The 14,693-nt window shown below is 42.3% G+C and overlaps 1 protein-coding gene across 2 annotated transcripts in view; it reads right to left on the bottom strand.

The window, feature by feature from the left end:
• Window positions 1-520: 520 nt before the first annotated feature.
• The window catches only part of RASAL2 (RAS protein activator like 2), a 386,680-nt gene continuing 372,507 nt past the window's right edge, over window positions 521-14,693 (bottom strand). For both annotated transcript variants that reach the window (XM_068986041.1, XM_068986042.1), the window contains exons 15-18: window positions 10,030-10,164; window positions 7,867-8,069; window positions 6,562-6,649; window positions 521-1,227 (exon numbers count right to left, since the gene is read on the bottom strand). In XM_068986041.1, the coding sequence (XP_068842142.1) occupies window positions 1,063-1,227; window positions 6,562-6,649; window positions 7,867-8,069; window positions 10,030-10,164 (591 nt within the window). In that variant the 3' untranslated portion in view covers window positions 521-1,062. The remainder of the gene's footprint in view (window positions 1,228-6,561; window positions 6,650-7,866; window positions 8,070-10,029; window positions 10,165-14,693) is intronic.

Raw genomic sequence — 14,693 nt, 5'->3', positions numbered from 1 at the left:
ACTATTCAGAGCTTCCTGCTATGGTATGATATGCTTAGCCCTTTTCTGTACAGAAGAAAGGGTGTTTCTTTTGGATGGCTTATGGATAGTAGATTTGAATAACCTCTCCAGGGGAGAGTAAACCCTGTTGGTGATGACTGTTCCCACCAAAGGGGAGGAAAGGGCAAGTGGGTATGTGAAGATGAAGATGGTTTCTAGAGACACAGATATTTATAGTTTTGTAAACTCTAAAGAGGAAAAAGAACACCTTTTATTACAACTGGGGTTTAAAAAAAAAAAAAAAGCCCCCTACCTAAAGTGGAAAAATTTCCATCTGTTTACAGACAGAAGGAAATGAACATCAACAGGAGTTCAACAGAAACCCCTCCTAGAGTCCGGTTTCGATGCAACAGCTCTTATCTGTGTCCTCTGGAACAGTGTGTCCCAAGTCAGATCAGCTGTCCATGTAGAACCAGTCCCGCTTGATCAGTGGGATGAACTGTTTCATTTGGATCTTGGTAATTTGCATGTTTTCCTACAGGACAAGGGAACCAGAGCGGGGCTTTTAACCTGGCAGATGAATCCCTGAAAAATTCATTCTGACCATGTCCTGTCGCGGTCCGTGTGCTCTATCAGACAGATGCGTGGTCTCTACCTACTGAGCGGCTGGGCTCATCTCTCATTCACGTACATAGTTCCTACATTTCCTCCTCTAACAACTGCAGTGCTTTCAACAAGAGGACAACAATAATAAAAATAGCAATAGTTAAAAAGGTAATCTACATTATTAACTTCCTTTGGGTATATTACAGTGGTATTTTCTGTACATGGCCCAGAACTAAGTTCCCTATGTACATAGAGACATGGGGTTGGGGCGGGGGAAGTGTCGACCTTGGAAGTCTTAGCCTTATGCCCTGAAAGACAAGGTTCCTTTCTTCAGTCCAGACTTGCTCGCCACCCTGCTGTTCTGAAGCAGAGGCATTCTGTAAACCTGGTGGGGCTGGGGAGAGGGCTGGGGACAGGAGAGTGGGGACGTTTCCTTCTGTCTCCTCCCACAGTCTGTCTATTTGTGAGGCCCGTCCGTCAGCAGCTGCTGTTTTTGAATTCACCATTCTCCGTGATGGAAAGCTTGGTGGGGTTGGTGGGGGAGATGCCATTGCGGACCTGCATGCTGTACCGTTCCTTCACCTGGGTCAGCGCGCTCATCAGTCTGGTGTTGGCCGAATCCAGCGACACGATCCGTTTTTCCTACAACACACCAAACGGGGCTTTATTCTGGCTTCATGTGGGCCAGCGCCGTAATGCTCTACCAGATGACTGCTCTAATTAATGCTATCAAACAGCAGTGCACATGATGCTTCCCAGACAAATGGAACGTCTCTGCCTCTTTCTGCACCCGAGTCAGGCCAGCTTCCCCTGGGCCCAATGGGTTTGTGTTTCTTTTTCCCCTTCAGCATTGCAGGGTTTGTTACTCATCACCCCTTGGGACCCTAAGACATCACATAAAAATGACACCATGTGTTATTCAGACTATGAGACAGAGGTGTCAAGCTGCTTTGCTGTAGCAAGTGCTTTGGGTCAAACTTAAACACAGGAATTAGGAGGCAAAGAAAGAAGCACCAGAGGTTTCATTTCACAGAGGAGAAGTGCATGTGATCTATGGGTTCTCAGCCCCCAAAGGGGGCACACCGGTCACATGTGGAAAGATTTCACGTGGTGCTCAAAACTGAAACAGTACATGGTGGCAGTTTATAGTCACCGACAAAGTGAGGATGCGACAGCAAGAGGGGGAGGAGCAGCCAAAAGCTAGACCAAGGGGTTATTTGAATGTGGGAAGGGAGATGTGGCCGGAGGGGGATGCTGAAAACATAACACATGGAAACAAACAGAGAACACAAGCTCCTAGACTCATTCCAGCTCAGAGGTACTCCAGGAAAGCTACCCAATAAGGAAGACTGCTTTCATTTTACTTTTGAATCTCAGAAGGAAAAAAAAAAAGCCTTAGAACCAATATCTTGGAACCAAAGACTGTTGAATACACGCATTAAAAAAAGAGAAAAAAATGAGGGAACAAAATGGCAATCAGAGAAAAGCAGACTCATCTAAATTAAAAAAAAATAAACAAAAGTCATCCCATCAAAATATTATTAGTTTTGCAAAGACTAGGAGAGAAATCCTAATCTTAGCTTCAGCAGCTAGGTAAATCATTCTAGAACATTTCCTACATGAAGTTGCCATTTTTCAGAAAACAACTAATTAAAAAAAAAAAACAAAAACATGTGAGGAACAACCCCCCAGAGCCAAAAATAGGTTTCCTACCCAGGGATTGTTTTCATTTAGTCAGGGAAAAGCATGGTAAGGAAGAGTCATGGTCAGGGTTAGCGAGGACACACAAATGTCCGTGTGATGGATGCTATTCCTTGCTGTTATGGGAGTAGCTCCACACGGCTGTGAGCAGCACTGCTCTGCAGGGAAACATGCTGCCCAAGATGCAGAAGGAAGACCACTGCCCTCGGGGAACATTTAGGGAGAAAGCATATATTGGGTTGGCCAAAAAATTCATTTGGCAACAGTGTACAAAAACCCAAATGAACTTTATGGCCAACCCAATATAACAGTAGCATCAGGTAAGGCTTCCCTTTAATCTTCTGCTTTTGGGGGTGGCGTGGGAATCTATATGGAGCAGGGCTGGTGGTCACAGTTTAAAAAATATGAAAAAAAAACTAGCTCACACTTGTTAATATCATAAAATTTTTTTTCCTTTCCCTGATAGAGAACTCAGGGGGTAAGATATAAATCAGCATTATTAATTAACCACAAATCTAGCATAAGATTTATACTCTGGGAAGGTAACTTGTTTTAAGGATAAGCAAAACTTGAAAGAAATAAAGAACTACAAGGCTTTAAAAAAACATAATAATAATTAAAAAAAAATTACCGCCAATGGAGTTTACTGAGGTAACAAGTTTAGATCTTTTAAAAGTCAGGAAGTAAGGGTTGGCCAGTGACTACCAGGGAAAAGGGGGTGGGAACCAGATACGATGTTCCCCCCTACTATGGTTAGAAATGATCTCTGAGCAGAAAGACTGGTAATATCTCAAAATTATTAAAAAAGAAGGTATTTCAGTATTTCAGTATTATAGGATAAATTATAATGTCCCAGTTCTAAGGAATAAAAGATTCTCTAGGGTTGACCCAAAGAAATTAGGCATTTATGAAAAATTATTTGACTCATAAAGGGTCAAAAAGAAGGCTAAGAATGGCTGTATATATTTATTTCGTGCAAGAGTAACAACTAAAGTCAAGCAACCCTTTTATTCAACAGTTGAAAACTTCCAAGTGGACAAACTCCCTTTTGTAACTTCCCCAAGTGCCAACCTTTCAAAATAAAACAGACAAACGAAAAATCAAACAGGGACTTTTGAAAGTCAAGTTCAGTTGGCAAAAGATGCCTTGACATTTTCATTCTGCCTGGCGTGAACGGCAGAGCAATCTAGTTTCGACCTGACAGGAAGGGCTTTGAGTGTGGGGAGTGCAGGAGCTGGAATGTGTAGGAGGCCAGTGCACTGGGCCAGGGCTGGGAACTGCTCAGCTAGAGAACGGACGGACGGGGTTACTTGCCTGTTTGCATAATCTCATCTCCATTTATGACCTGTAATTTAACACAGTGGAGATATCACTTGCAACAGTAACTAGGCAGCTGTTCGCTTCTCCTAGGATGCCCTTTTCTGTTCTCCATTTGAGTCACCTGGAGAGATCCCTGGAGCAGGAGGGAGGATGGGGTGGAAGGTGGCACAGTCCCTGGTCTGATGTTTAAGAAATGACCCCTTAGTACCATCACCAGGATCTCATCTCCTAGGACAGGGTCACTAGGGGAATACTCATCATCTCCCAGTCCAGTTAGAAGCTGGCTGACCCCAGGGGGGCCGAGGAGCATGAACTGACTCTAGGAGATGAAGAGGCTGAATTCAGGGACAAGCCTGATCTGGAGGGGCACATGGCTGCTGAGATAGATGGAAACCCATTCACTGGGTTGTTTTGGGAAGTGTTGGGCCCGATGCTACTATAAGGAAAGCAATTCACTTTAGAAATATTTTTTAACTGCCAGTGGCACCAAGGCAGATATCAGGGGCATGGAAGTGTGCATTACCTCGCTGGGAAGCTTTCACCCCAAACATGTCCTTATTCTAGCAAATGGTGCCAGAAGGGTTGCTCTGCTCCATCAAACACTTAAGATGTTAAGTTACTTATTCTTTCAGAGGAAGAGGCATTTGTTACAAAGGACACCAAAGGATTTTCACAGTCTTTTGCTAGAAAAAGATTTTTAATGTGTCAGTGAGACAGCAGCTGGGCTTAGGAATCCCCTTCCTTTTAAGGGGATTATAATTTTTGAAAAAGCTAGCTTTAGTGTTTATCATCTGTGCTGGGCATCATGCGATGGTTTTCAAAATGTGGTCTAATGGATTCTTCAAGTGTGCTTTAGGGATCCAAAGTGAGCCTCCTCTTAAAATTTACTATACAGTAATGCCTGTGTTTGAATGCGTAATTTATGATATTTAGCTAGCCTGTATGTGATTTGATCCATTCGCTGAGAGAAGTCCTTGTTGTTGAGTGGTCAGGAGGAGCGGCTAGAAAGGGATCTATGGAAGGTGCCTCTGGTTCCACCAAAATAGTCCATAGAATCAAACCATTTGAAAACCATTGCCTTGAGGTATGGACCCAAACTACTGTCTAGTTTAGCCAGACTGCAAGTCTGACTTCGACCAGTGCTTTGAGGATAACAGTTCTCCCATTCTGGAATGGTGACACCCTCCTGTTAACTGAGAGAAGGCCCTTACTTTCCAGAGCTTTTGAGCCCTAATGAATCTGTTTCCCTCCTTTGCCATCACCTGCTATGCCTATGACTCCTGCTTCATGTCCAGCCATCTTACCCTAGAAGTCAAAATCGGGGGCAGTGTAGGATAGAAATCTTCAGAAGCTAATGATGAGGCTGCCTCAACAGGCAACTAGGAGATGGGACTGTATAAACACAGCCATGATGGGACACCCCTAAGCTCCCTTTGCTAAGGCTGCCACGGTTTTAGACCAGCAGAAATTATTAAAACAATCTGTCTTATTATCTCATTAGAACTAAAATCTATTTGAGTGTAGTTATTCATAGAACTCGTTCTCATGTTGAAAATCCCAAAGTGAACACTTAGCAACACTAGTTTTCCTGACTAAACTGTCTTTACCCAGGCTGTTTCTCTTAAGCCTCTTGGATAAATGCCTGTCGAGATAGCCTTGTCTCTGCAACCCTTCCTTCTCTGTCATCCACCCTGGGGACACCTTTAAAGAAAGGACCAACTAAGAACTTTCTTCTGATTCTTAGGAAGTTTCCAGATTCTAAACATCTGGAAACTAGAGTTCAAGGGTCCCACTCTTCCTGGGAACTGTGCTGACAAGAGAGTGTTGGAACTCGCACTTGACTCCTGGGTCTTGTGTGTATCAGGGAGTACGAGGCCCAGGACGCACACTTTCCACGGCGGTGCGTTCAGCCTCACTCCCTATTCCTTTGAAAAATGTCCCCCATCCCACATTAGCTCTGTCAGGAAACCAGAGTGGGAATGGAATGTGTGTTTAAAAATACTGGGTGGTTCTACCATAGGCTGACCACTGGCTGAGAAGGCGAGAGGAAAGTAGGACATATTAAGGCCTTGCTCCCAGTTTTATTTCAGACCTTATGGAAACAATATGATGCTTAAGAAACACAAGCCTGGCTGGGTGGTCTTTAGGGAGGGGATATATTCTGTGGCCAAACCAGCCACATCCAAACGGCACTTGCCTCTCATTACTTGTTTCACTCTAAGAAATACAACCGTGTTTTGCACTGAAAAGATGAAAAGGCATTAGAAACACTTCCTGGGTTTTGCTCTGAGAACCTGTGAGGAGCCCCTGGCCATCATCGTGTCATTAGCATCACAGGTAGAAGCTACAGGGAGCACACACCCAGGTTCTGATCTCATCAACTTAAGAGGCTCTCCAAGCACAGCACCAAGGGAGAAGGGTGGCCAAGTGAACCCCAGGCATCGATGCCTGTCACGGAACCAAAAAAATAACAAGGCAGGGTACCTTCTGCAGCCCTGTCTTTCCCCTGAAGCTCAACTACTGTTTGGGGCCAGAGGCTGATGGCACAGTGGACGTGACTGACGAGACCGTGAACGTCACAGCCAAGCAATGGTCAGTGGAGGTCACAAGCCAGACACATGCAGTGGACTTTTCACAGGTGCCCCCCTGAGAGAATGCCCTCCTTTCCAGAAGGAAAGAAGTAAACCCCGTCATGCACCAGGCTGAGATTTGTTGAGCACCTGTATTAAAGCAGGCTAAAACTTTGCTGGGTTAACGGATTCGTCACCAGTAAAGGAAGGAAAAGGTCACAGAGGTCGCAAAGAAACATTAAAAAAAAATCTTCGAAAGGTAATGCCGAGAACTTTCCAATGAGCTGTTTTCTGTTATGTGCCTCGGTGTTTGCAAGGGATGGGAAGTCGGGAGATAACAGTTACGATAAACCAGTCGCTTCCACTAGACTGAGAACCTGCTTACCTGTGCATCGATTATTTTTTGCTTCGCATCAATAACTGCCTGCATCTCAGCATGATCCTTCTTCAGTTCCTCTTCCACGGCCATTAGTCTAGAATGGGGTGGGAAGGGGAGACCAACATCTTCAAAGAGTGAGCAGGCTAACACACAGAACAAGACACCCACACTCAGGACAGCTCAGTGTTGCCACTCCTTCCTGGTGCAAGACCTGCACTAGGCTCTGTCTTCTCACCTGCCGTGGGAGAAGACATTCAGAGCTGATTCCTCTCCTGGGACTGGATCCCACATGTTTCCATCTCCTCTGCAGGAGCCCTCTCACCATCATCATCTCCCTCTCTTCTATCAGATCCTTTCCTCAGCACAACTTATTTCATTTTAGAACAGCAAATCCATTGACACAAATCAAACCCTTTTTTAATCTCATTACTTTGCGACAGCTGACCTTTCCTTCCCCTGAACAGCTGAATGTCCTCCGAGTGTCCTCTACACATAGTAGGTGTTCTTTTTTTCTCCTGCATTTCGTATCTTAATCCCCTGATGTTTAATGCCATGGAAGGGCTCTCAGTAAGACTGCTAAATCCTTCTGTGCTGCTAAAACCACAGACTTCTTTTGAGCTGCCTACGGCACTTAACAACCTTCAAGCACAGTGGTTTGTGAGCATCAACCTAGGGCTTGACTACCTGGCTTCAAATCTCAGTTGCACCACTAAGTGACCTTGGGCAAGTGACTTAATGAATTTGTTGCCTGTTTCTTTATTTGTAAGAGGAGAATAATAATAATGCTGATGTCAGAGGTTGGCATTAAACAAATTATCAGTAACAGATTAAACAAATGTTCTTTGTGAAGTGCTTAGAAAGGTGCCTGGCCCACAGTCAGTGCTATGTGGAGTTTGGTAAAACTACCCCCTCCCTTGGTCCCCCTTGGACGTCCTTGGCCCTCTGCCTTGATTCTCTTGCCCTAAAGATGTCCAGTGTCTTAGACCTCTCTGGACTTGTACAAATCTAAATTAGTCTTGGACGTTGGATACGGACACTTTTAAGATTCAGTTTTGCTCTAAGATCTCTTCAGTGAGTCACTAAGTTTTAACTGTTTCTGATTGTTGCAACTGAAGGAAATTTGGCTACCTCTATCCTCAGGGGAAGTGCACTCAGGTCTCACAGGTGGAAAAGTGTAAGATATACACCAGCCTTCACCCCTGTACAGAGTATCACGGAGGACATGCGATGCTTGCTTTAGGACCCTCTGGCCGTCTTCCCACCTCTTTGTGCCCCGAGCCAGCCCACGTCTGCTGCCGGGCGGCCCCTGACCTGCTGATGATGCTCTTCATCTGGCTGTCCTTCTCCTCCTGCTGCCGGCGCAGCCGCTCCTCGCTGTCCTCCAGCCGGGCCTTGTACTCCAGCAGCAGCTTCTGCATCTGCTGCTCCTGCACGAGCAACCGGCGCTCATACTCCTCGAGTCGCCGGCTGGACACTCGCAGGCGCTCCTTCAGTTTGGTGATTTCCTGTTCGTACTAGAGCAGAGGACAAAGAAAAGTGAAAGTGTTAGTTGCTCAGCTGCGTCTGACTCTTTGCGACCCCATGGACTGCAGCCCGCCAGGCTCCTCTCTGTCCATGGGATTTTCCAGGCAAGAATACGAGAGTGAGTTGCCATTTCCTTCTCCAGGGGATTTTCCCGACCCCAAGGATAGAACCCAGGTCTCTCTCCAGCATTGCAGGCAGATTCTTTACCATCTGAGCCACCAGGGAGAGCAGAGGAGAAGAGGTGCCAAAGACAAGGAGAGAAAAACTGGAGTTACCCTGGTTTTAGATGTCAGTGATTGATTTTTTTTTTAATCAAACTCTAGGCAGTGTAGCTGGATGCTGCGTGAGCAGCCATCCCATGGGCTGCTGATACTCTTCAAAATGATCCCCAGGCATACACAGTAATGGAGCTCTGCCTGCCTCCTAAATGACGTCTTACCTCTGCATTCCAAATCTATATATTTATATATCATTCTCCACATTAAACTAGAGGTTGCTGCAAGCCACATCCAATCTGTGATGGTATCCAACGGGAACAGGAAAAAAAAAAAAGAAGGCCAGGCAGGCACTTAGAAGCTTAAAATAAGCCAAAAGCCAGCTGTCTACAAGAGAAAGGTTTCTGTAGCACCTCCTACGTCGCAGGATCTCTGGCATGGCTTGACTCATCAGACTGCCATTCTTTCACCCTTAGAATCAGCCCTAAAAGAGCAAGCAGCACTTCTGTAGTGACAAGCTACTGAATCAATAGATACTTTTATAGCACAATATATTATTGCTGCTTTCTCCCTGTCCACGGAAGCGTAAAACACTCAGGTCACAGGCTCTAAGCAAAAGGCCTACATGTTCTTTAATACTGCCTCTTGGCAGTATTATGATGTTGGTCATCTGCCCAATTTGCCACTGCTTGTTGGAACACATATATATGCCTGTTTTCTCACCAAAGTTTTATATAACAAACTCTCACTAAACCTTCATAGAATTCAATTGATTACCTGGTCCTTTCTTGTACTGAAGCTGCTGTGGTTGGGGTCTGAATAACTGGAGAGTCAAATTTCTGGACGAGGTAAGAAGCATTAAGCTTTCTTGTATATGGTCTACTTAAATTCGTTAGTCATTAATGATATACCTATATGTTGCTTTGTAAAATGCAATGTGTTTTCACGTCATATCTCATTTAATCAACAATTGGACAATTAGCTTCTGCTTATCCAATGTCATGGTCCTAAACTATGCTTATTAATCCAGAAGGTCAAAGATGACAGTTCTTACACAGTTTGAAGAGACAGACTGCATCGATATGTACAGCTTTTAGGATTATGCTGATAAACAAACATAAGCTAGGTGTCTGGTTAATTAAATGAAATAATTCTGTACATGACATCAAGGTTCTTGTGTCATAATCCTTTTTCTTCATGTCAACTTTTCTTAACAAAATGAAACAAAACTGAAGCAATAGTTAATGTCTTTTTTTCTCAGTTTTTTTCTTTTGATGTTGATGTCTTTTAAAATCATCTATAGCATTACAAATTCTTTATCCAGAAAAGGTGAAAAGGAAACAAAAAAAGGCAAAATCACTACAAAGATATAGAAAGGAAGTCTAGTCCAAGGGTAATTTTGGACGTGTTTAATTATACAGAAACACTAAATATTCACTTAAAATGACTAGAAATGAATAACAGAGTTTTCTTGACATTCAGGCAACCCATATTAAAATAAAATATATATTAGAATGCATTCTCCCCTTGCACTAGAGCTTGATGTCAGCCTGATGAACATCTCTGCATATTTTCACATGCAGCCACTACTGAAATAATATACATGAATATGCATGGAAGGGTTAACATAAGAGGTAAAGCTGAACTTGGGGAGATCACTTTCTTGGCTAGATGACCCTGTGGGTGGTCTATCACTGTGGGGACAGTAAGTCAATAAACGCACACTACATCCTACCTTCTCAGCATGCTTGGCTTCGTCCTGATTTTGCTCAGTTTCTTCCACGTCCTCTTCATACTGCCCATTGTTCAGAACCCAGGCTGCTGTCCTCTCGACTGGGGACATTGTGGCGGAGTCCACAGGTGACTGAACCTGCATCAGAAATGCCCATTAGCATTTCCCAAAAGAGCTCATCTGCAGTTATGTTCCACAAAGACAGCTATTCTTGGAAGGCATAACTGTGATCCCTGTTTTCTGATAAATGCTCTCAGTTCTAAATAATATTTTATTACTGCCAGGGCTGGGGGTGAGAGAAGAGGATATCCATTGGTATAAGAATAAATATTCAGAAATATTGTAAACAGAAATCACTCCTAAGAATCTGCCTCCCCACACCAGCCCCCCACCCCCAAAGAGGAAAAGCCAAGGCCTTAAAACTATTAATTAGTCCAGTGGTTTCATTAGGTCATTACCTAATGAAATTACAGTGTTCACAGAGGAAAGAGAGAAAATGCAACTTGATGGTTGATTGCTCGGGTGAGGAAACACCTGTTTAACCAGGAATGCTCAGGAACCAAGGAACTGTTTAATGCTAAACAACTCACAAGGTAGCTAACTGATTTATATATCAGAATGCCAAGTTCTTAATTTTCACATCAGCCATTTAGGGAAAAAAACACTTTTCGATACTGGTGTTTTGATATTGGTCATTTTTATAGAGCACTGACTTCTTGATGGGTTAAGATCCATAAGTCCATATTTTACCAGAAAGTTTCTTGATGAATATAGCATCACAACAATGGATATCAGCCTAGTCCAAGAGATATTTCTATCCAGTTAGGATAGCTAGATAAATTGCCCTTTTGTAAGGGCAACAGAAAAGGATGCAGAATGAAAGAATTCTGGCCTTGAGTAGCAACTCTACCACTTACTGTGTCCCTTAATCTCTTAAATACTTTTTTCCAAATCTATTGAGTAGGGTTACCACCACTATCACTACCTATTCTGAGCATCTCCCTGGGAGTTCCGAGGACTGAATAAATACAATGTATGTAAAAATTCTTTGGAAACCAACAGAGTACTACAGAACTTAGATGTTATTACTATATTTATCTTAGAAACCTGGCACTGGATATGACAATTTGTCTTAAGCTACTACTGGGTTTCCCTGGTGGCTCAGAGGTAAACGATCCTCCAGCACTGCAGGAGATGTGGGCGGCTCGATCTCTGGGTTGGGACGATCCCCTAGAGTAGGAAATGGCAACCTATTCCATATTCTGGCCTGGGAAATCCCATGGGCAGAGGAGCCTGGCATGCCACAGTCCACGGGGCTGCAAAGAGTCAGACATGACTTAGTGACTAAACGAAAACAACTGACCATTAGTGCTTCCTCCCTAAACAATGTTGGAAATAGACAGCAAATTCTTTTTCTCTAGCTTTCCTGAGAAACAGATAGAAAAAAGCATTTTCTGTGAGTTAGCCTTTTTATAATTAAAATAAATTTCTACTTTGAGGAGCAATACTCTATAAATAGTTGGAAGGGAATTTTCTCTCTCATGCAGAGCTATAAGCCTTAAGAATCTTTATCTTGTTCTGGAATAAAGCCTGGTTAAACTCTAAATATATAGATATTTTAAAATAAGGGGTATTTTGATCACTTTGAAGTTTAGAAAGACTAGATGAAAAAAAAAAGTGGATGCAAAGGCAAAAAGGTTATCTGGGCAGACTTAAAAATATTCATACAAAAGTAGGAGGAGGGACTTCCCTGGAGATCCAGTGGTTAAGAATCCGCCTGCCAGCGCAGGGCATGCAGGTTCAGTCTCTGGTTGGGGAAGATCCCACACGCCGTGGGGCGACTAAGCCCATGAGCCACCAACTACTGAGCTCAAGTGCTCCAGTGCCTGCGCTCCACAACAAGAGAAGCCACAGCAATGAGACGCCTGAGCTCTGCAGCCAGAGAAAGCCTGTGCGCAGCAATGAAGACCCAGTGCAGTCAGAAATAGATATAAATACAATTTTAAAAAGTATGAAGGTATTTCTTAAAGATTGGCAGAAGAACCTGGTTTGGTTGATTTATACAGATTATGGACATGCATCTATAAAAATGGCTTCATGCCTGAGGTACACATGAGCAACTGGGAATGAACTTCTAGAAATTCCTTCTTTAAAGCCATTTTCTCCACTGTCTCAAGAAAAACATAAACGTGTCTTCAACTTCAGTACCCGCAGTTCTCAAGGTCTACCTTCATCGCCACTGTGGTAGGGATGCTTCTTATACTCCATTCATTTGTGTATCATTCTCATAACTTTTGTCATAACCACATTATCACTGACATATTATTTATTAAAATCAATAATAAAACTACCATTTCCAGTTCGCTAAGCAGTATTATCAGTAAAATCATGAGTTTGATGTTTTATATATATTTATAAATATTTCATATTAATAGTCAAATATTTTTCTAATATACATTAAAATAATTACATGATTAATTAAGTACCTTGTATACTCAAATAACTTTGCGTATCACGCTTTGGGAACACTGATCTATAGAATTCATTTATATTAAAATAGGTGATAACTATCTACTTCAAAAGTTATTATGAGAAACAAATGAGAGAGCATATAAAAGCAGTTTGTAAACCACAAGTTACTTCACACACACACACACACACACACACACACACCCTGGGTTCTCCCTCTACTGGATTTTGAAAGTAGAGCACAATACTTTGCTTTAGTATTGGGAGAGAAAAATAATTTAACAAGGGCTTTAGGTTTTACTTGACGTATGTACACCTGAAAGGCAAAATATTATGGCTCTGAGTCTTTAAAAATTAATAGAAAGTCAATACTTAGAGGAGACAAATGTCTTTTTAATTTCATAATCTTATCGCTTTACCATATAGGGTACAGCAAGGCTGCTTTTCTGTGAAACCAGGATTTTCTATTCAATTGCTGCTTGAGATAAAGTAGTTGCTAAAATGAGTAACTTTACTGTTTGTAATTTATAACTTCAAGGAAGCTAATTCAATAGCTTTCTGCTTTATAGTTAACAATATGTTGCTTGAAAGAACTTTCCTTCCCTGTGATTTGTTACAAGTAACTAATTAATGAGTGCCAATAATGCACTACAAACTAGTAATATCCCTAAGAACATACTAAGGAGAGATCTTAGCTCCTAGAAGCATATAGAAAACAACAACTCCTTAGGTAATCTGGGGACCAACTGTAAAGTGAGGAGTTGTAAAAGCAAGAGTTAGTTCATTTCACTGGTGGTGGTGGTAGCTACCGTATCATCAAAGGGACTACGTCCAGTGAATTATAAGAGGGTACAATGGGAACTGGGCATTTCACCCTATTCCTATTTAACTGGTTGAATCTGTTTTTCAACCAATTCCTAATATATATTCCTAGCACTTCGCATGGCCTACAGTACATGCATGCTAAGTTGCTTCAGTCATGTCCAGCTCTTTTTGACTCTATGAACTGTAGCCCACCAGGCTCCTCTGTCCATGGTATTCTCTAGGCAAGAATACTGGAGTGGGTAGTCATGCCCTTCTCCAGGGGGGATCTTCCCAGGGATCAAACCCACATCTCTTACGTCTCCTGCATTGGCAGGTGGATTCTTTACTAGCACCATCTGGGATGCCCCATGGCATATGGTAGGTGGTCAGTAAGTTTGAAAAAATAAATCAGACTAATATAACTACTCTTTGTATTTATGATAAAACCTAGAAAAGGCTGACTAAATCTCTGCAAGGAGATCAAACCAGTTAATCCTAAAGGAGATCAGTCCTGAACATTCATTGGAAGGACTGATGCTGAAGCTGAAGCTGAAATATTTTGGTCACCTGATGCGAAGAACTGACTCACTGGAAAAGACCTCGATGCTGGGAAAGATTGAAGGCAGGAGAAGCAGGGAACAACAGAGGATGAGATGGTTGGATGGCAACACAGACTTGATGGACATGAGTTTGAACAAGCTCCAGGAGTTGGTGATGGATATGGAAGCCTGGTGTGCTGCAGTCCATGGGGTTGCAGAGTCGTACACAACTGAATGATTGAACTGACTGAACTGATTATAAAAACAGAAAAATAATACTGAACAAATAAGAAATAGTTATCTATACTGGAAGACAATGGAGGTGATTTTTATTTAAAAATTATTTTTATTATATTCTTCATAGGAAAGAACTAAATACTGTCTTTTATATTTATTTTACTGGTCTTATGAATGCTGGTCTTATTTCTTAATTAGACTCTCAACCCTTGAAGCATAGCCCCATATGTCACAGCATTTTTTTTTTTTTGAATGGTAGTGACTATGTCATTGTGCAATGGATGCTCAATAGAATATCATCCATTTACTATTACTTTGGATTTTCTTTAGAATTCATACCAAAGGACAGTTTATCACTAGGGAGAAAGATACCCTATGTTTTTCCTCCAATCCTTTGGAAGTACATCAAAGGGTTTTTCCTCAGAGATTGTTCCATCTCCTTTATAAGATAACAAAATTTATTTCCTCTAGTTTATAGTCAAACAAATTGAGAAGAGAGATTGATAAGTTGCTTAGCTATAGCCTTCAGAAGAACATTTTCTCCACTGATGTTCAACAGTGATCATGAAAGATGGAAAAGATAAAATGGAAATGAGCAGGAATATCATCCTTCTGAGA

This window comes from Capricornis sumatraensis, chromosome 14, assembly GCF_032405125.1.
Source record: "Capricornis sumatraensis isolate serow.1 chromosome 14, serow.2, whole genome shotgun sequence".
NCBI classification, from domain to species: domain Eukaryota; kingdom Metazoa; phylum Chordata; class Mammalia; order Artiodactyla; family Bovidae; genus Capricornis; species Capricornis sumatraensis.
The sequence above is the reverse complement of the archived record's forward strand: the minus strand, read 5'-3'. Positions and strand labels throughout refer to the sequence as shown.